Genomic DNA, 22636 nt, shown 5'->3' with positions numbered 1-22636 from the left:
AAGAACAAAAGAATGAAAGCATGTCCTTCTGGATCAGAACGAAATCTAACCTGCCGCCCACATCAGTGCTGCCTAGCTACACTCATGAAAAGAGAACAGAGGGGGAAAAAGGAAGGAAAAGAGAACAGAACGCTTTTCCAACTGGCAATAGAGTCTACAAAACAGGGAAGGGTTACCCTGATCCTCCTTCCTTAGAAGACACACACAGAACACCCTCCATATTCCCTTAAGTTGGAAATGAATTTCAGAAGTCTCTTCAGGCATCTTTCTTTTATTACAACCCACATTCATATTTCAGTAGAATGACTAGAGGGAATCACTAATTTTTTATCTAAACTATGACGTTTTGGCAAACATTATATAACCAACTATAAATCCACAACAAGCCTCAAATACTAAAGAGTTGGTAATTATATGATGAGAAACAGCTTGATTATGGGAGAGGCCAGGCAGGCTGTCAACAAACAAACAGCTGTTTCTTATTGACAACCCATAACTGGATCGTGCATCCCAACAAACTGAGTTTGTTTCTGTTTTTGCTGTTGTGTTTGTTTTTAACTATTCTACCCTCTTCCCCACCCACCTCTAAAATACTGAGTCAATTTAAACATTAGATGTGAACCACAAGAAAAGAATCAGATACACAAGGATAACAAGTAAAGCACTATAGACTTACAAAAAATTCTGTAGGTAATAACTAACAGAAGTTTAAAGTGTCCTTTCCAATTCAGCTTCAAATGCCTATCTTTCCCTGTGCAACACGTCCTGTCATTACTATTTATAAGAGGCAGCTCAGGCAATAGGCCTGTTTCCTCGTTCCTGGATTATGACCACAGCAATGCTGCCACTCTGATCCTTTGTTCTGGAAGCTTTCCTCACGGCTTCTTCCGTCCTCCCTGTTAGCAGAAGGCAATGAACATGCTTATACCTGCCAGTGTGAACTAAATGACCTCAAAGGTCCCTTGTAACTTGAAATTAAATGATTCTAGGAATACTTCATAAGCTTAGCATACGAATAAATAACAGAACTTTAACATAAAAGGTTTACCTAAAAAACCCACCAACATAAATGGACTCTGTTTATTTGATGGTCCGATCATACGAAATAAAATCACTTTCACACTTGCACCTTTAGGAATTTTCACATCTTTTAAAAACATATATACATACAATTTCCTTTTAACACTCTTTCATAAAGCATATAGGTAACCTTATTTTATTTTCCAACAAGGCATGAAGAAACAAAGCTACTTTCCCAAGGTCACATGGCAAATGTAGCTAAACCAAGGTAAGACCACAGCTCCCTTTGGTGCCCTGGGGCTGTGTTCTTTTTCACTGAACCTCACCGAAATGAGGAAGGAGCCAGTGAGACTGTTTATGCAATTTCAGTTTAAAGAAAGGTTCCCTCTCTATATAGGAGCTTTACCTCTCAGGGAAATTCTGATTAAACACACCTTGAACTTGAACTCCCCAATGGCAAGGAGGGGCAAATGTCAATGAGCATAGTTACATGCCCCAGGTATGACCGACCAAGTATTTTAATCTAGAACCCGAATTTTCTTTGCCAACATAATGATAAACACAGGATTTCTCTACAAGAAGATACCTCCTGTCTTACTCTCAACTACAGTGTTCCATTTACTTAAAGCCACACCCTTACCATCTAGCAGATTGGGCTGGGTGTCTTCTGGATTCTGCTGCCATCACTGCATCTGTGTTCAGTTAATGTCACTCTGGTAACAAGCCCATAAGTTTGTTTTTTGAAAAACTCATAAAGTTGCTTAAATTTGTCAACAAATATCTGAGGAGGTTTCAAATCGTAAAGGAGGGTAGAATCACTTTTTTAAAAGCCGGGTTGTATTCCACACATTATGAAGGGAGGGGCCCTGAATAAGGGAAGAGGGAACAGATTACCTCTTTGAAAGCAGCTTATAGGAGGCTGGAAGGGAGACAAGGAAAGAGGCACATAAGCAAGCGGACACAGCAGGAGAAAAGTGCTGAGGAAGGCAGAGAAGACTGGAGAGCATACTCAGAATTAAGGTTTCTCTTCTAGCCATGCTTTTAAAATAACTGTTCGTTCTGCCTTGGTTTGAGATGAGCATTTAGGAGGGGAAGGACGAGTAACAGACTTTTTAGAGTCAATTCCCAAGAATAATTTTAAAATCTCAACCTTTTAAAAAAGTAACCACACCATTATGAAGACTTGCATGCTCTGAACAAATTAAATGCGAGCTTACGTGGTGTCAAACATAATGTCTCTTGGAATGTCCAGAACATAGTTTCATTCTGTTAGTGAGGATACCTGAAAGTCTGAGAGGTTCAACCAATGTCATTAAATTCAAGTTTTGCCTATAAGCCAATTCCTTTTAAAATTAAATTTCCAGCACAGTCTGGGACTATGGATGATCATCACTAATCACAGTGGCTGAAGCAGTCTCAAAATGGACACCTTCTCACCAGGACTGACTGCTCATGATGACTGAGCAACAACCTAACCAAGGGTGCCAATGCCCCCTCCCAGGCTGCCCTGTTTACGTAAACCACAGGCCTGGGCCTTCCTCCTCTGCATGCTGTCTTCAATCTACACAAATCATGTTTCTCCTGGCCTTTGCCAACTCCCTGGGAAAGTGTTAGGAGGGAATGACATAATTTTTAGAGCAAATTTAGTACTCTGAGGAGAAATGTGGTGTGCCACTCTAAAGAAGCAGAGATAAAATAAAAAATTGTCATCCTTACTTTCATGGAGACTTCTAATATTCCAGATATAAAATGCTTTAATGAATTCTTTTTTTTTTTTTTTTTAAAGATTTTATTTTTTCCTTTTTCTCCCCAAAGTCCCCCAGTACATAGTTGTGTATTCTTCGTTGTGGGTTCCTCTAGTTGTGGCATGTGGGACGCTGCCTCAGCGTGGTCTGACGAGCAGTGCCATGTCCGCGCCCAGGATTCGAACCGACGAAACACTGGGTCGCCTGCAGCGGAGCGCGCGAACTTAACCACTCGGCCACGGGGCCAGCCCCGCTTTAATGAATTCTTATCAGTTGAATGCCTACAGATTTCCAAGACTTTCTGTTTGTAAATAGTTGGTACCTGGCACATTTGGAAAATGAAGGGATCTTTCAAAAATATTGTCAGGAAAATGACCTATTTTTCACTCTCTCTCTCTCTCTCGGCAGGTTCACATCACCAGATGATGCTGGATATGGCACAATTCCAGAGCAAACAACCTTTTCTTGGTCTTTCAATGGCTGTTTATGAGTACACAACAAGTGCTTTATACCCTCTTAGCTCATTAGATGGACCGGTCTTCTTTTGATTCCATTCTATAGTGTATGTACTTCTATGTGGCATTACATCCTCACCTCCTCCCATAGGGAACCCCTACTTCCAAACAAACATTTGTCAGAGACTACTTTGCACGAGACTGATTTTCTTTTCCACTATAGCATCTGTTTATAAATGCATCCTACAAAAGGGAAGAACAATAGGTGCCTCATATTTGACACCAAGTAGTTATCCTCATTGGTTGTGGGTTTAGCATATTGATTTATTTTATGGAGTCCTCTTCTGAGGTATGTGTGGGTTGCTTGGAAACCGTAAAGATGCTACCCACTTCCCTAATGCTCTACATGGACCCCATCTTTTATTTTTTTTTCCCTTAACTTGCTGGCAAGGACTGTTTAGATCATTCATAGTCAGTAAATGCCCAAAATAAAATAAAGGAAAAATATTTCAAGTTTAAAACTGGACAAAAATATTATAGAAAAAAAAAGGGAACCATTTTGTAGACAAACTTCATGCTCTGGTGTTGAAAGTTAAAGTCCACAAATCAAAAAGCAGTCATTTCTACAGAGCTAGGCTTTTCCACTGCTCTCTCAGTGAATCACGCTGTGGTTAGTTGAAAGTGCTGTTCACATAATAAATTAACCACCTCATTTCCTTCATCACCAAAATATACATAGCACCCCCATACAGATTTGTTTTAATAAAAGTAATAAAGCAAGCCCAGAGGTTATGGCTGTTATGACATAATCACACCTCTGAGATTTAAAAACACTCACTTGCACATCATGCCTCAAAAAGTCTTTGCAAGCCCCCCTCCAACGAAATCTAACTGCACTCATACCCTCTGGCCCCATTTATTCCAAATAAATAATGAAACAAAAGCCTTGTATATGTCAGGAGAAAATTCTCCATTTCAATTATACATTTGAAAAGAAAATACATCTTTTTTAATAGTACTGTACAATAAACAGCTTGGGTAGCCTGATCTGGATTATTAAGAAAATCCATCACCAGAGTTAACAGTGCACAAAGAAGGCAGCCACCTAGCCTACCATCTCACCCCAAACCAAAGATGTCTTCAAAAAGACACACACTGCATTTATTTCTTTCTGTGGAACTGAGAAACAATCTTCATTATATACAAATTCAGGCAAATTAACTTTTCTTACCTGTAATAATATTTAAAATTATTGAGAATAACCCAGAAGAAAAAAATCTCTCATCAATATAATTTTTCCTCAATACAGACTTTTCCCCTCACAATTCCTTTCCATGATCACCAGAAGGAAAGACACCGTAACATAACTGTCCATAACATAAGATAGACATAGAGGAGAAATGTACCATGAGTGAACTCGCATTTAATTTAATTTAATTAATTTAATTAATTAATTAATTAATTTAATTTAATCTAATTTAATGAGGCCAGTTTTCCTGTCTGCATCACATTATAATCACTTTGCAGGCAGGTTCATTTCTTACCTAAATTCTATAAACCTCACAGTCCTTTCTATAGGATCATGCACTTAATACAACATGTGACCAAGAAAATGATGATGCCTTCCCCTTGAATTTAAAATGGAATATAATCTTACAAGTAATTAAACCTACCTGTGCTATTTTTAAAGACCACGATCAACACCCACCCCCGACATACACATATAAAGGAATGAGTTAATCAATATTCCTAAACACTATCAGATATTGAGAATACTGTTTTTAAATTCTCAGAAGTGGCCCTCCTAATGTTCACACATTCCTCTTCCCAACTGTTATTTGGATTTTCAACAATTCTTTCTAATATGAATATTATATTACAGATAGTTTTTTGCACTGAGTAAAGAACTACATCCAAGACTCTCTCTTAGTATGCCAAACAGTTGTCCATACATAATTATATACAAATATTCAGCAAACCAGATGTAATATCTATATGAATGGCAGAATTAAACATTTTTGGAATAATCTTATTCTACTATTTTTAGTCTATAGACTATCCATCCACACGTAACCAATATCAGACCTATTCAGTATACTAAAAACTTCCTTAGGGTTTTGTGGCAAACAAAGATAAAATTTACATTTTAACAGATAATTTCACTTTAAAGGGAAGTTTCTATTCCAATAATTCCATTGCAACAAAGATTTTTCTTTGGTTAAGATATTACTCTGTATTAGTCATAGGTCCTTAGAAATACTGATTTAGTTACAAAAAACATTCCTCTATATGAGCTCCCTCTGATCTGTCCCTGTAAGAATTATTTCCACAGAGAATAGAATATGCACTGTAGGGGGAAAAGGAATGAAGAGATATATGCTAAATTAAAGAACTCTAGTTCTTTCATCAATAGCAGCTGTCCTTCACTTTTCACATTATTTTAATGCTCTCTGCTCCTAAACTCACCAACAGTTCTCTCAAAAAGAGATTCACTAAAAAAAAAAAAAAATCAATAGTAGTCATCCTTCACTTTCCACAGTCATTCTCACTCCAGCTACCTTGTCTATTCTAATAATCTCTGCTCCTAAATTAACCAGCAGTTCTCCCAAAAAGAGATTCATAAAAAATAAAAATAAAAAAACTAGGGGCCAGCCCAGTGGCATAGTGGTTAAGTTTGCTTTGGTGGCCCAGGGTTCGCGGGTTTGGATCCCAGGGTCAGACCTACACACTGCTCATCAGGCCAGGCTGTGGCAGCATCTCATACACAAAGCAGAGGAAGATTGGCATAGATGTTAGCTCAGGGACAATCTTCCTCACAAATAAATAAATAAATAAAATACTAGTAACTAACATTTCAGGTTTACCCAACAAAAATTTTAAGTGAGAGGCTACAAAATTTGGTGTGTTCACAATAGGGTTAAAAAATAAAATAAATGAGCAACTATACTGATAATCTACCATTCTCATTCAACAAATACTTACTGAGTATCTATTATATGCCAGGTCCTGGGAGTTGTGGATACAGAGGTGGAACACCCTGCCCTCACATAAGGGTCTACATTCTCCTAGAGGACATAGATAGTACACAAAGGAATACCATAATTTCAGAAATTTATAAAACTAGCTGTTCTTTTTTTGGAAAGAAGAGGTGTAAAACAGTAGGTGTAAAACTTCACAGAGAAAATAAAACTATCCAGATAGGGGGGCAACCCCTCCAAGTCCTGCTCTCTTCCACCTCTTCCCAGCCACTCACCACTCGAGGAGCTTCTCGCTTCTGAACTCTTGTCCATTTCCTTCCTTAGCTAGTTCTTAGGCAGCTGTGGGTATCATCTCTTCAAGAATCCGGCTTCCTCCCTCTCCAGCACCTTCAACTTCTCCCTCTCTACTTCTACCTCCTTCTTCCTGTCAACATCTAAACATTCATCCTGACCTCCTTAAAAAACTCTCTTCTTTAAAGATTTGTATACACTTGTCTCTAAGTGCTCAACTTTCATTCAGTTCTCAATCTACTTCTGACTTCTGTCTCCACCACTCCAATGAAATTATTCTTGTTATGGCCACCATCAACATCTTTAAAATGAAACATGATTTCAGTTCTTATCCTACCTTTATCTTTGCAGTGTTTTACAATATTGATTTTTGCTTCTTCAAACTCTCATCTCCCTTAGATACTGGTATGTCCTGATTTTCCTCTTACATTACATATACTGGAATGTGCATTCAAAGCACCTGGAAACCTTGTTAAAATCAGATTTTAGGTGGCACCCAAGAGGCTTTCGGTCAAGTCTCTTGCTTTTCAAAGTGTAATCCTTAGACCAACAGCATTGGTATTACCTGGGAGTCTATTTGAAAGGCAGATGCCCCACCTTAGATCAAATGAATCAGAATCTGCATTTTAACAAGATCCAGAAGAGTTTTATATGCACTTTCATGCTTGAGAAGCATTAGGGACCAGTGGTTCTCAAACTTGAGCCATTATAACACAGATTACAGCACCCTCCCCCTAGAATTCGTGGAGGTCTGGGAAGAGAGTGCAAGGATTTGCATTTCTAACAATTTCTCAGATGATACTGATGCTGCCGGTCTAGGGACCATACTTTAAGAACCAATGGTTCTCAAGCCTGCCTGTACATTAGAAGCACCTGTGGAATTTTAAAAAGTTTGTTGCTATCTGGGGCCCACCCTCAGACCAATTAAACTAAAATCTCTGGGAATGTGGCCTAGGCTAGGTATTTTTAAAAGCTCCCTTGCTTAATCTTAAGGTTTCTAGTTTAGATGATTTAAAAGTGTGTTGGGGCGGGGGAGGCAGTGGTGAAAAGAAAATAGTATAGGCTGAATGCTAGTCATATTATGGTACCATTATAACACATCATACTATAATTCCTTAAACGTCTCTTCTACCCAACTCTGCCCTGGAAATAAGCACTAGAAATACAACAGTCTGCAGGTTCGTCTCAGGCCATATATCGGAAATGACTATTTCAACTAATGGGAGCAAAACAAATAATATTTAACTTTTAAAATTCATAAAAGAAAAATTCATATTTGTGAAATAAAAAAATTTTGAAGATAGTATTAAACCTTTGCTTTAAAGAGTACTTGATCTGGTGCAAAATTAGAGTGTTAAAGATGAAAATTTGAAAGAATATTATCAAGAGAAATGTAGCCTAATAGTAAATGTATTTTTTTCATTCTCACTGAAAAATGAAAATAGCTTTATTTTTTTCTGATTTATATAAATCCTCGTTGTAAAACACACATACACACACGAGGAAGAAATTAAAACCCAAATTCCTCAGATAAAACACCTTTATCATTTGACCAAGCTTTCCTGCATCTTTTTATAAAATTATGACTTATTTAACAAAAAGTTATAGATTATAATATTAGGAGCACCAGGTACCCACCAAACAACTTAAGAAATAAAATATTATAAATATAGTTGAAACTCCTGGTGTATCCCTCCCAGTTCCCATTCTCTTCCCATTCCATGCCCCACGCAAGGTAACCACTATCTGAAATTTTTTTAAAGATTTTATTATTATTTTTCTTTCTCTCCCCAAAGCCCTCCAGTACATAGTTGTGTATTTTTGGTTGTGGGTCCTTCTAGTTGTGGCATGTGGGACACCGCCTCAGCATGGCTTGATGAGTGGTGCCATGTCCGCGCCCAGGACTAGAACTGGTGAAACCCTGGGCCGCCAAAGCAGAGCACGCGAACTTAACCACTCAGCCACAGGGCCAGCCCCTCTATATTCTTACTATATATACAGTCATGGGCGGCATAAGGACGTTTCAGTAACGATGGGCCGCACATACAATGGTGGTCCCATAACATTAGTACCATATAGCCTAGGTGTGTAGTAAGCTATACCATCTAGGTGTGTTAAGTACATTCTATGATGTTTGCACAATGTTGAAATCATCTAATGACACATTTCTTAGAACATCTCCCCATCATTAAGCAACGCATGACTGTATTGGTATTCATAAATTGTATGTAGTATTATTTTTCATATTTTGAATTTTAAACCAATCATATAATACTGTGTATATTCTCTAACTTGCTTTCTCTCAATATTATATCTTGTGAGGTCTATTCATATTAATATAGGTAGCTTTAATTGGGTCATCTTCACTCTTATACAATATTCCACTGTCTCAGTATACTACAGTTTATTTTTCTGCTTTCCAGTTGATGGGCATACTGTTTCCAAATTTTTACTACTATAAATAGTGCTTCAGTGAATTTTTTGTACATTTCTTCTTGTGCATGTGAGAGAATTTTTCAAGGCTATATACATATATATATAGCAACAGAACTGTTGAGTTGAAGAGAATCCTTATCTCCAACTTTACTAATTTCCCATGCTCTCCAAAGAGATTGTACCAGTTTATACTCCTACAAGTAATGTACAAGATTCCCAGTGCTCCACGACTGCTAAAATCCAAACTGTCAGACTAACTTTTGATAACCTGAAAGATTTCCCAAAGTGGCTTTAGTTTGCATTTCCCCAATTACTAGTGACAGTGATAAGTTTTTCCATATCTTTATTGTTTTTTTGTATCTCCTTTTCTGTCAACTGTCTGTTCATATCCTTTGCCTATTTTTCTTTTGAATTATTTGTCTTTTTTTCTCTTGTAGGAAATCTTTATATATGCTGGGTCCTTTATAGGTTACATGTATTGCAAGTACCTTCTCCCTGTCTGTGGATTTTCTATATATTGTTTTCTGATTCAGAAACATTTTAGATTCTAATGCAATAGAATTTATTAATCTTTTCCCTTATGGTAGTACTTTTAATGTTGTGTGTAATTTTTTTTTAATCCACGATAATTACCAGTTTTAAACACTGTGAAAATACTTTAAAGTTTTAGAAATCCTCCTTCTGGTGTATGAAAACTAAAAGGTGAACTTGAGTAGAAATTGAAATTGATCTGGTTTGACTGTCCAAGGTCAATGACATACAAAGAGTAAGCAAACAAAAGATAAAAGAAATTAGATATTTTATTGCTAATAATTTATGGTGTTATTGGTAAAAGATTCTTCAAATCATACATTTCACATTTCTTTTAAAGATAAGTAATGGTGTCACACTACGGTATGTGTGTGTATATACATGGCTTATGACATTGTCGGTGATTTCTAAGAACCTGAGACAGCCAAAGCTAACACTTCACTGTAAGAAGCATAATCCATCCCGACGTGAAAAAAATACCCAGAATAGAAATTTTAAAACATTAAGTTTAAGGAATAATTAGCAAATTCTAATACATGAGTTTAGTTTATACTCCCAGTCAAGGTTAATTACTTATTTTTGTTCAACTATGGACAATAGTTCAGTTATGATCACAAGTGAACGAAATATTTGAATTGCAAAGCTAAGTTTGAATTTCATTCATAACACCCAGTAAAGCAGAGATTCAAGTACAGTCCATACCCTGGGACTTACAGTTAAGAGACAAGATTATAAAAACATTTTGTCAAGGAATTCAACTGTGTGAATGAATAATGACTTAGTTTTAGAACAATTTCTTCTATGTCTCATCTTTGTGTTTTATCTATTTCAAAATATTGCTTTAGTATAGGGGAGAAAAGTCCAGGCAAAAGTCATCTAAGTGAATGTCTATAGGGCAGACTCTTTTCTATATCGCACTCTACAATAACAAATAAATAAGGGGTTAAAGTGTTTGAAAAGATTTGAGCAAACAATATAGGACAGATAAGGAACCTTATTACTTTTAGAGACATAAATTAAAATTACATTTCATATAATCCCTACATGTTATCTATAAAATAGTTTTTAACAGAGTAACGTCACCACTGAAGAGTGATTTTTTTTGTTTCTACCCAGAAATGATACCACAGAGTGGGGAGAGAAATAAAAATACGAATTTCTACCTTTGAGGTTCCACCATGAAAAATTTCAGCTGGGAAAATGACTTTCCTTTTATAGTGACTCCTCATTAGCCATAATAACGAGGAATAAAGATGGCCTGGATATAGAAAATCCACTAAGGGTTCCAAAAACTCATTTTGGAAAATCATTTCATTTTCTACCATCATCAAATGATCTAACAGAAAGGCACAAAAGGAGGAAGAGAATTGTTCTGTTTTTCCTACATTACTGTGCATGCTCATTAACAATCAGAGGTGTTAATGAGTGTGCAAGTATCTAAAACACAGTCCAAAGAAGAAATAAATGGCAAGTAAATCCATCTTACTTAAGTTGTGCTTTCAGGACATGACAAGGCCAAGCTAAACCATCATTCCCCAGTTCCCACAGAACTCAACAGAGCCAGCCCTGCAGCATCCTGCTCTCACCCTGTAGTGTTTTCTTGGGAGCGACACCAAGCCACTTTCCAGCAAAGTCTTTAGGGGTCAGTTAGGGATATGTTGTCATTCAACCACACTGGCTGCCTCTCTCTCCAGAAATAATGACAGGCATGTGTTTTTAAAATCAGCTCTCCCCATTTTCTAAGACAAGGATTAGAGTGCTGTCTTTAGCATTTTAGCTGTTATTAAACCAAAAGAATTTTAGTTCTTTATAGCTTCTATTATTTCATCTAACTATTTAACATTCTTTCTTTGAACAGCTTTCATTTTTAAAATCAGCAATGTTTGTCCCGCTACTCATATTTCAAATCAGAATAAATATAAGTATTATACTCATACTAAAAGCATTTCGAGCTCCCAACTAAAAAGAAATCCACTCCCACTCTGGTTGTACTGGAAGTCTATTGTATCAAGGCTTAAAATTAAATGGCCCTTTGGCTGGGATATGGAAATGGATAAATATTTTACAACAAATTTTTCCTAATACATACTCACTATAGAAAGTTTGAAAAGAAGAAGGAGGAAAATAAAAATCCCTAATGACACCAACAAAGACATAAATATCAGTCACCTGCCAGGTATTTTTTCCCTTCAGTGTAAATGCATTTCTATATTTTTAAAACACAACTAGGTTTTATTCTGTAGCAACCACTTTATTGCAATTTAAAAATATTATGTCAAGAGCAATTTCTCATGTCATTAAATCCTCCTTGGAAGCCTGAATTTTTAATGCTTGTATAATATTTCAACTGATGGATATACCATAATGCATTTAACTATTCTTCTATTGTAGTTGCTTCCAATATTTTGCTATAACAGCAAACTTATATATAAATCTTGAGTGGTTCTTGTTACGGCCTTAGAAGAGATCCCTAAAGGGAGAACTACCAGGTCAAAAGGATACATTTTTTTAAAGTGCATTTTGATAGGCATGAACTTATTGCTAGAAACAATTTGTAATTTAGGTATGTGAATGCTCCTTTCACTGTATCATTCTCACTTCCACAGATGTTTTATCATTTTATTACAAATTTACTCAGTTGTTAGGTTGAAATAATATCTCCTTGTTAATTTGGGTTTCTTTGATAAAGAGAGAAATTTATATTTTATCTATGGCATAGGTGTAGAAGCTGTCTCTATATTTTATGTAAATGTTTTATGTAAATGCGTACTAATCAACAAGAAAACACCAAAACCTTAATAATAAAATATGTAGTTATGTATACATACATTTGTGGTAAGTATTTTCCCTAGTTCATTATCTAGCTTTAAATTTACGTGTTAAATGACCTAGTAAATCCACTCTTAGGTATATACCCAAGAGAAATGAAAACATACATCACAAAAACTTATACACAAATGGTCATGGTAGCATTATTCATTACAGCCAAAAGGATGAATTTCCTTCAATGGATGAATTTCCATCAATGGATGAATGGGTATACAAAATGTGTTACATACAAACAATGAAATACTATTTATCTATAAAAAGGAATGAAGTTCTGATACATGCCACAGCATGGATGAACCTTGAAAACATTATACTAAGTGAAAGAAGCCAGTCACAAAAGGCCATATTTTGTATGATTCCATTTATATGAAATACCCAAAAGAGACAAACCTATACAGACAAAAAGTAGATTAGTAATTGCCTAGGGCTCGGAAAGAAGAAGGCAATGGAGAGTGACTGTTAATGGATATGGAGTTTCTTTTTAGGGTTATGAAAATGTTTGAAAATTAGATTGTGGTAATAGAGTCACAACCCTATGAATATAGTACTAAAAATCATTGATGTACACTTTAAGTGGGTGAATTTATGTGCATATGCATGTATATATGTATGATAGGTGATTATATCTCAGTAAAGCTGTTTTAAAAATGTATGTTAATATATTGTGGTCTACTAAGATTCCTACAAAAAAAGTGAATTTGCCTTCTAATTTTAGAAGTTTTTAATACTGCATACTTTTTTTTGAAGCTATGTTGTTAGATAATACAGAAGTCTCGGGGCAATTATACCTTTCAGGAAACTATCTGTTAATATGAAATCTCTCTCTTTGATCTGTTTTAATCTGTTTTAATGTATTTTGTCTTAAATTCTATTTCATCTGACATTTACATTGCTATGACTTTCTTTTTCACTCATGTGGAATATTTTTCTCCAAATTTCTAATATCAAGTTTGCTTTTTTCCTTAGAACTATCTCTTGCACATATACAGCTCAGAGCTCTATTTGAGTTTTAAAAGTCTGAGATTCTATTAACAGGGAAATTTACTCCATTCACCTTTACCTATTACCTATACTTATTCCTGTCACCATATATTTTATTTACTTACTACACTTTCTTGTTTTCTTTTCTCTGCCTTTGATTGGAATGATAAACTTAATTTTTTTACTCTCATGATTTATATTAAATATCCATTTGTGATTATTCATATATTTCAGATAATGATTTTCTAACAAATTGTAGGATTAATCTATATCTGAATATTTTTCCTGAAAAAGAATCCTAATAATCTATCACTTCTTTTTCTTCCACCCTTCCATGTTGAGCTGATCTGATCAGATAGATATATTTAAAGATTAAGATTATAGATAGAGGCCGGCCCCGTGGCCGAGTGGTTAAGTTTATGCACTCTGCTTTGGCAGCCCAGGGTTTTGCGGGTTCGGATCCTGGAGGTGGACATGGCACTGGTCATCAGGCCATGGTGAGGTGGCGTCCCACATGCCACAACTAGAAGGATCCACAACTAAAATATACAACTATGTACTGGGGGGATTTGAGGAGAAAAAGAAAAAAAGAAAAGACCCGCAACAATTGTTAGCTCAGGTGCCAATCTTTAAAACAAAAGAAAGATTATAGATTAAAAACTCTGAGACTGAACTATACATTTTATTGTGTGTGTATGTGTATTGTAAAGTTCTCCACTGTTGCCTTACCTCGATACTGTTTCCTCAAAACATGTCTTTCCCTTCTTTGGACCCCCACCCTCCCCACCACCTTTTTTGGTCAGGAGTACTTCCATAAGTAATTCTTTTAAGAAGGTGATAGAGATATGTTCTGAGAAATGTGTCATTAGGCAATTTTGTCATTGTGTGAACATCATAGGGTGCACTTACACAAAAATCGATGGTACAGCCTACTGTACACCTAGGCGATGTGGTAGACTAGGAACCACCTTATGGGGCCACCACTGTGTATACAGTCTGTCATCAACCGAAATGTCCTTATGCGGTGCATGACTGTAACAGGACTGATGTCAATCTGATTCTTTCCCTTGTAGATAAACTATGTTTGCTCTCTAGAAGCTTTCTGTCAATTCCTCTTTATCACTAGCATTCTGAAATTTCCTATGAAGGCACGTGAATGTAGCTCTTTAGTTATTTTTTTATTCAGTATGCATTAGGCCTTTTTCAAAAGACTTATCTGTCTTCAGTTTGGAGAAATTTCCTCCTATTATGTCGGTGATTATAACTCCCCTTCCCTTCTCTTTATTTATTTGAAACTTCTATTAAATGAATGTTGAAGGTTTAGAATATCGTCTACATCATACGGCTTTTCATGCTTTCCACCTTTTTCAGCTTAAGAATGCATTCTACAGAATCTCTTGGCTCAATCTTCCAATTCATTGATTTGCTTTTAGCTGTATCAACTTTATTTAGCCCAGTTGTAGATTTTTTTATCTTGACAATCATATTTTTTAAATCTAAGATTGGTTTAATTTCATTCTATCCCATGTTTGTTTTGTAAATGCAATAACCTCTTATCTCTCTGTGAATATTAATTTTACTTATTTCCAAGTCTGTTGCCTATTCATTGCTTCACTGCTATTTTTTGCTTAAGTTTTGTGCTTCATTTTCCTATGATAGGTTTTCCTCAAACGTTTAGTGATTCTTGGTAGCAAGATCATTTCAGAGTTGCTATGCTGTGTATGCTGTTTTTGTTTACCGTCATCTGCCTCCAGTGATAATGTGGAAAATGTAGGATATGATGCCAGGTGTCATGTATATGTCAAGAGTTTGCCTTTCCAGGATGAGGCTCTTTGAGCTTCCTGACAATCAAAGGCTACTTGAGGGATCTCCAGCCTCTCTGGCCTCTGGAAAATTTCCATTTACTGATGGGACTCTTGCCTGTTTTCCCAGGGTATTATTAATGTCTTCATATAAGCGTGTGTTTATATAAGTACAGATATAATATGTACATCTTTTCTGTTATCTTATGGAATTTGGAGTTGTGGAAATGCCAGTGGTGGTGGTAATGAAGTTAAAGAATATCATTAGCTCAGCTACCATCTTGATCACTTTCTCAGTGTCATTATTTGCTAAATAGTTCATATTCTAATGTCAATATGACTATTTCTCTAAATCTCAGACTTGCACATCCAACTTCTATTTGACATCTTTTCTTGGATTTCTTACATGCATCTCACACTTAACATGCCCAAAATTAAATTACTGATTTTATCCCCACCAAATCTACTCTAATCAGGCATCATCTACATACTCAGGAAACTTGGAGTAAATTCTTGACAACTCACTTTCTCTCACTTGTCACCAAGTAGTCCCTACAAAATAGATTCAGCTTCTTTCCATTTCTACTGCCATTAACTTTGTCCAAGCCACCATCATCTCTCAAGTGGGCTAGTGTAATAGCCTCCCAAGAGGTCTTCCTGTTTTTCCTCTTCCCCCTACTAAGTCCATCTTCCCAGAGTAGCCAGTCAATGTTTATAAATCAAAATATCACATCATGCCCTTGCTTAAAACTCTTCCATTACTTCTCACTGCCGTTGGAATGAATTCCAAACTCTTTCATGTTAAACGCTATATCTGAAGAATCCAGAGGCTAGGCCCATGCTATTTACTTAAAGATCTCTTTGATGCCAATAGTTTATTAGCCAGCCTGTCTTCTTTTAATTTGAGTTTCTCTTTCCATAACTTCATCTTGAATTAATATAGCTGCAACTCCTCTTAACTACAATGCCTGTATCATAAAATTGCTATAGTCGTACTCTTTAGATACTAGGTATTTCTATGTATCTATAGCTAGATCAGTCCCTTCAGCAACTATCCTTCCCAAATGAACAAATCCAGTTAGAAGTCTAGAGACCTCTTAGTCTAACTTGGTTTAAAATGGGAATATTCCCAGTTAAGTCCCAATACATGACAGGTTAGTCCAGGCTGTGTGTGTGATCCTGGGTAAAAATCCTAACTACTCTAGGACACAGTTTCTCTTTCTGTCAAATGAGGGGGTACAGTTGTCTGATTTCTAAGGTCTCTTCCATTTCTAGTGCTCACAGATTCCATGACCTAAAATAATATTTCTTTTTTTATATAGGCAAAAGTATAGCACATTTAATAGTTCCTTCCAGCTCTTTGCAGCTCTGAGTCTCTTCCCTTTCCAGTTCTTTTTTTCTTCAGGTGTTCATCATTATCTATTTCGATTTCTGTGTGGATTCCATCATGTCCACCACCCAAAGACTACAACCCATCACCACACACATGTGCCTGGTCAGCCCTTTCCCCTCCTCCCTCCCCCTTCCCCTCTGTAACCACCAATCCAATCTCTGTTTCCATGTGTGTGTTTGTCGTTGTTTTTATCTTCTACTTATGAGTGAGATCATACTGTATTTGACTTTCTCCCTCTGACTTATTTCACCGAGCATGATACCCTCAAGGCCCATCCATGTTGTCACAAATGGCCAGATTTCATCATTTCTTATGGCTGAGTAGCATAATATTTCTTTAGAGAGAGTGTAGTACCCATAACTCAAATGCCATGAAAATTATACAGACGGTAATATTCTATTTCAGGTTTAAGAAGGACTTTCACCAAAGAGGAAAATAATTCAACTCGAGGTTTCTGGAGACAACTTAAGCCACCACAGGTTCACTCTGCCAAGATTTAGTGTTGTCCTCAATTGCCCAATGAACGCACACAACATGAATTGAAAATACAGTAACTGGGGGCCGGCCCCATGGCCGGTGGTTAAGTTCACGTGCTCTGCTTCAGCGGCCCAGGGTTTCAGCGGTTCGAATCCTGGGCGTGGACATGGCACCACTCGTCAGGCCATTCCACACGCCACAACTAGAAGGACCCACAACTAAAAATGCACAACTATGTACCAGGGGGCTTTGGGGAGAAAAAGGAAAAATAAAATCTTTAAAAAAAAGTTATCTATCAAAAAGAAAAAAATACAGTAACCAATAACAACAAGCACTATTACCACTACATGGTAACAATAATTGAAAAGTTTTAGCTCATACTGGGTAATGATCAAAAACTACATAGTAATCATATAGGGATGGAAAAAAAAAATAAGGTATCGTAGGTAGCAAAGGCTTCCTCCTGAAAGATCATACTGATTTATACAAAGAGCCAATATATTCCCCTTGCGCCATATACTTTCGATTTTTATAACAGTGTAGAAAGGAAAGGCTCTCCAGATTAAGTTAGTAATGTGATCCAATGTTTTAAGTCTTTAAATCTGACTACAGTCAATCCTAAATCTTGATAAAAATCATAAAGAACAGAAAAAAAAAATATCCCTCCTTCCCTAATAACTCCTAACTACCTTCCTACAAACTGTATACCTCTGAAAATGGGAACCTATTCCCACTGACACTTAATTACTATGTCAAGTTTGGGTACTACTCTTTGTATTGATGGATTTCAGAAATTAAATGATCCACATTGCTTTACCTGATACATTCCAACTCCAATGTGCTTTGGCTCAATTTTCACCAGCTCAGCTAATGGATCTTGTACACGCCTTGCTATGGAAACTGAAAAAAAAGAATCAGAAAATAAGCATGGCTTAATGTGAAATGAGTTTACAGATAATTACTTATGTTAGTTCTTCATAATACAGGTACTTAATTCTGTCCCTCTTCATCCCCCTCACAAAAAGACCAACAATTTAACTAAGTCTCAAAGTGTCCTTTTTCTCACACAAAAAGTAAATGCAAAAGTTCAGGATTAATTATGTTACCAGAATCCCTAGGCATTCCTGAGTACAAATAAATCGAAACATTTGGAAAAAGAGATAAAACACTTAGTTGCTATACTTACACAATTACCTCTGCATTCTTTAAATACAGTATAGTAGCACTCCTCACACTTTAAAGAACAAGTAGATATTTGTTTTACTTTTAAATAATTCTGGATTATTATACATATGACATACATTTAGGTCAAATATGCTTATTAGGACTAGATTCTGATAATGATGAATAAATCACGGAATCCTATCTTATTGCAACCAGAGACCAAGTCAATTGGCTAGTGACTACACCTGTGTTGCCTTGAATGTGATTGCAAGATTACCCTGTAAAGTGATCTGAGTCCCAACTGCTTGTATCTTAACATGCACAGTCCTAATCACGTCCCTTTCTCGATCATCACAATCCACATTCAAGAGACTTGAGTGTTAATGTCAAACATTCTTTTGTGTCATGATTTTACTTGGTCATCACTTATTGTCATCACTTTTTTAACCAAATGCTAACAAAATTTCACATCTAATTTAGCTTATATGACAGATTTAGCTAAAGAAATTTAAAAATTTAATATGAATCTTAAGGACCCTTCTAAAGACAGCTCTCTTCTTTTCCATGTAGCATAGTTACTTTGAGTCCTTACATATGAACAGCTTTCATTTTCTAAACACACGAAAGCTAGTGAGTATCATGTAGAAGGCTAGAGGAAATATAAATTCATTAAGTGAAAACATTAAGGCCATCAAAGGAAATCTCATGCGTGTTTTCATGTTAAACTACTCAAGGCCTGGCCATAGAAGCCACATCTTACAAGTGACTATCAGATTCTCCAGTCACTGATTTGTACTGCCTCTCATCAGAGATAAGATCTACTGTGAACATCAAGTTCACTGCACGGTCATTCAAGTCTTTTTCATATCTTTTATTATTACTTCTAACATACAAAGACAATGGCAGCTTTGCCCACACAAGAGACGGGGATTCTAAGGCCTTCACATACACCTTTCTTTTCAAACATCACAAAAGGTTAATTAGTGTGAGCATTGCAGGTTACAGGAGAAATGCTTTCCTCTAATAAGCATATTTATAATTATACATTGAAAATATATGCCCCCAGAGAAAGACCTGAAATTATCTAAAAGCAAATATTATTTTATTTTAGCCTTTAAATATACAATTCAATAAGAATAATTTTCAAACACATATACACATTGCCAAAATACTTTCAGATAAAAAAACAACAGCAACAACCCACGAGAGTAAACAAATTAAGGATATGGGCGTCAGAACATTAACTGTGCAGGAAGGCAGCATTAGAAATTCAACAAACAGATATCTATAATAGGTAAATCTCTCAAATTTATCCCTTCAGGAAAACCCACATTATGAAAACCTGAACTTAGAAACTGGTTAGAGCAGTTGTATAATTTGATAAGTGTGGGTAGATTCCCATATTTAAAAATTTCTGAAATACACAAAAGGATTTTAAACTTCTTTCTATGTGGTTCCCTTCTAACTAGTTCACTGCTATTATCTCCCTTGTTCATCCTAATATTGCTAAATGCAGCAACAATGGATTGGAAATGATAGTTTCTAGGCGACTTTTAATTCTATAGTAAGTCCTAAGAATCTCTGGAGTTACAGTGTCTCCAATAAACCACCTCAACATAGATCCTAATATTTCCAGAATTGGTGTTTCTCTTTCAGATGTTGTTCACTCTATGTCACATAAAAACCCACACATGGAAGAGATGGGAGGCAGGAGGAGGGAGGGAGATGAAGATTGTTTAAAGTAGAATTCGAAAAGTAGTATGTCTAAGCTTTGGAGAGAAGAGCTGTTTTCCTGCTGGCAGGATAACCAAGAAAAGAGTTATTTAGTAGAGAATAATAATGCATACCTATAGGTTGAGACTGATCGGACTGACAACAGATTACTGAAAGTAAGAGATAGGGAATACAGGCAAAAAGAGTTTAGAAGATTGCTGATAAAGAGAATAAAGAGAGAGAAAGAGTCATGGCCCAAAACTTGGGGCACATTCACATTTTGAGACAGAAAAGAGAAGGGGAAAAGAGTGAAAAAGGTAGGGAATGAATGGTGAGGAAATTATAGTAATAGAAGTAAAAATGGTTTCTGGAAAATATTAAACATAGAGTTGCCATATGTCCCCAAACTTTTACTCCTGGATATATACTCAAGTGAAATGAAAACATATGTCCACATAAAATGTTGAACATGAATGCTCATAGGACCATTATTCATAAGAGCCAAAAAAGTGAAAACAATGCAAATGTCCATGAAAGGATGAATGGATGAACAAAAATGCGGAATTAAGTACTGATACATGCTACAACATGGATGAACCTTGAAAACATCATGCTAAGTGAAAGAAGTCAGACACAAAAGACCACACATTGTATGATTCCTTTTATACGAAACGTCCAGAATGGGCAAATTCATATAGACAGAACGTAGATTAGTGTTTGCCAGGGGTTCCAGAGGGGAGGGTAAGGGGAGCTGACTGCTAATGGGTACGGGGTTTCCATTTGGGGTGACGAAAATATTCTAAAATCGGATAATGGCAATGTCTGCACAATTCTGACTATACTAAAAAAAACCACTGACTTACACACTTTAAAAGGGTAAGTTTTATGCTAAGTAAATTATATCTCACTGAAGCTGTTACGTATTATTTTTAAACTTTTTATTAAGATTATGATAGTTTACAACCTTGTGAAATTTCAGTTATACATTATTGTTAGTCATGTTGTAGGTGCACCACTTCACCCTTTGTGCCCTCCCCCCACCTCCCCTTTCCTCTGATAATCACCAATCAGTTCTCTTTGTCTATATGTTTAACTTCCACCTATGAGTGGAGTCATACAGAGTTCATCTTTCGCTATCTGACTTATTTCACTTAACATAATACCCTCAAGGTCCATCCATGTTGTTGTGAATGGGACGATTTTATCGTTTTTTATGGCTGAGTAGTATTCCATTGTATATATATACCATGTCTTCTTTATCCAATCATCAGTTGATGGGCACTTAGGTTGCTTCCACATCTTGTTATGTATTTTTAAAATGCAGTATGTCCAAATGTATGCTAAATACTATTTTGCCCACATATAACATAAATATTTCTCTGTATCACTGGTACTATTCACTGTAGTTCAGGAAATTCTAGTCAATGCAACTGGACAGGAACGAAGGTACAATTACTGAAAAGACACAAACTAGATTATTATTATTACTTGTAGATGATGACTGTCTGCTTAAAAAAACCAAGCAAATCAACTGAAAAACTATCAGAGCTAATAAGACAATCAGTTGGCTGGTTTTAAGACACCCAGAGAAAAATTGATGCTCTACCAAATCCCATCAACAATCAATAAGAAAATGTCATGGAGGAGAATCCATTCATTATACGTGTGTGTGTGAGCGTGTGTGTAGGTACCGTCTGTGAGTGATAAAAAACAAAATGTGAAGAACCTGGATAAAGATACAAATTTAGCAGAATTTCACTTTATAGTCTATAGAATTTAAAAAATATTAATTAAATGGCTCTAAAATTTATATGAAAAGAAGAAATGCATTAGAAAAGTAGAATTTAAAAAAAAAAGATTAAAGCAAGTCATATTATAAGCCAAGTAATTGAGAGAGTCTTGCATTGTGGCAGACCAGATAAACCAATGAAAAGAGGACAGAAAAGTACATAACAGAACTTAGTTTTTAATAAATGGTAATTTGCTATATGGTAATGTAACTCAATGTGTAAAGGAAGACAATGAATAAGCAATATTGAGACAAAAAGTTAAGCATTAGAAGAAAAGATTATGCTAGACACTCCAAAAGGAGGGGAGGGGAGCCCAGACTGAGTGAAGATTATCACCCTAAAAGGTAAGCAACCAGGACTGCCTCACATGGTCAAGCAGGCTGTACAGTACACAACCTGCACAGCCACGGGCAATGGCCTTGAAAGCAAGATTTGTCCCCTCACTCACAATGTGTCTTATATTCAAAGGATAAAAAGAGTTATACGGGGGTTGGTCTTCAGTTCTATGATATATTTATAATCTTAAAGCTTCTAAAGCAAATAAACTTATTGCTTAAAAGACTGTACTACACTGTGCTCTTTTCAAAATTTGCCTTATTCTGTTATCTAGGAATATCAAAGTGGAAATTTTTATTTTTAAAGTCCAAATCTCACCTAATTTTATCCTTCCTCTTGCCATCAGACAGCAACAAAGGTAAGTAAAACTTCCTCATGCTGTCTTTTTTCATTTACAACTCTAAATTAGAATTTTTTTCACTATAAAGCTTATTAAAATGTAGCTTTAAGGGCCGGCCTAGTGGCACAGTGGTTAAGTTCACACATTCCACTTCAGCGGCCCGGGCTTCGCTGGTTCGGATCACGGATGCGGATGTGGCACCACTTGACAAGCCATGCTGTGGCAGGCGTCCCACATATGAAGTAGAGGAAGATGGGCACGGGTGTTAGCTCAGGGCCAGTCTTCCTCAGCAAAAAGAGGAGGATTGGCGGCAGATGTTAGCTCAAGGCTAATGTTCCTCCAAAAAAAAAAATGT

General features: G+C 36.1%; 1 protein-coding gene across 2 annotated transcripts in view; it reads right to left on the bottom strand.

The window, feature by feature from the left end:
* Positions 1-22636, bottom strand: part of SRBD1 (S1 RNA binding domain 1) — a 206317-nt gene that overhangs the window by 64966 nt on the left and 118715 nt on the right. For both annotated transcript variants that reach the window (XM_014833289.3, XM_014833296.3), the window contains exon 16: positions 17756-17838. In XM_014833289.3, coding sequence (XP_014688775.2) covers positions 17756-17838 — 83 coding nt within the window. The remainder of the gene's footprint in view (positions 1-17755; positions 17839-22636) is intronic.

This window comes from Equus asinus, chromosome 6 (genome assembly GCF_041296235.1).
Source record: "Equus asinus isolate D_3611 breed Donkey chromosome 6, EquAss-T2T_v2, whole genome shotgun sequence".
Lineage (NCBI taxonomy): Eukaryota > Metazoa > Chordata > Mammalia > Perissodactyla > Equidae > Equus > Equus asinus.
Note: the sequence above shows the minus strand (reverse complement) of the source record. Positions and strands in the feature narration are given on the sequence as shown.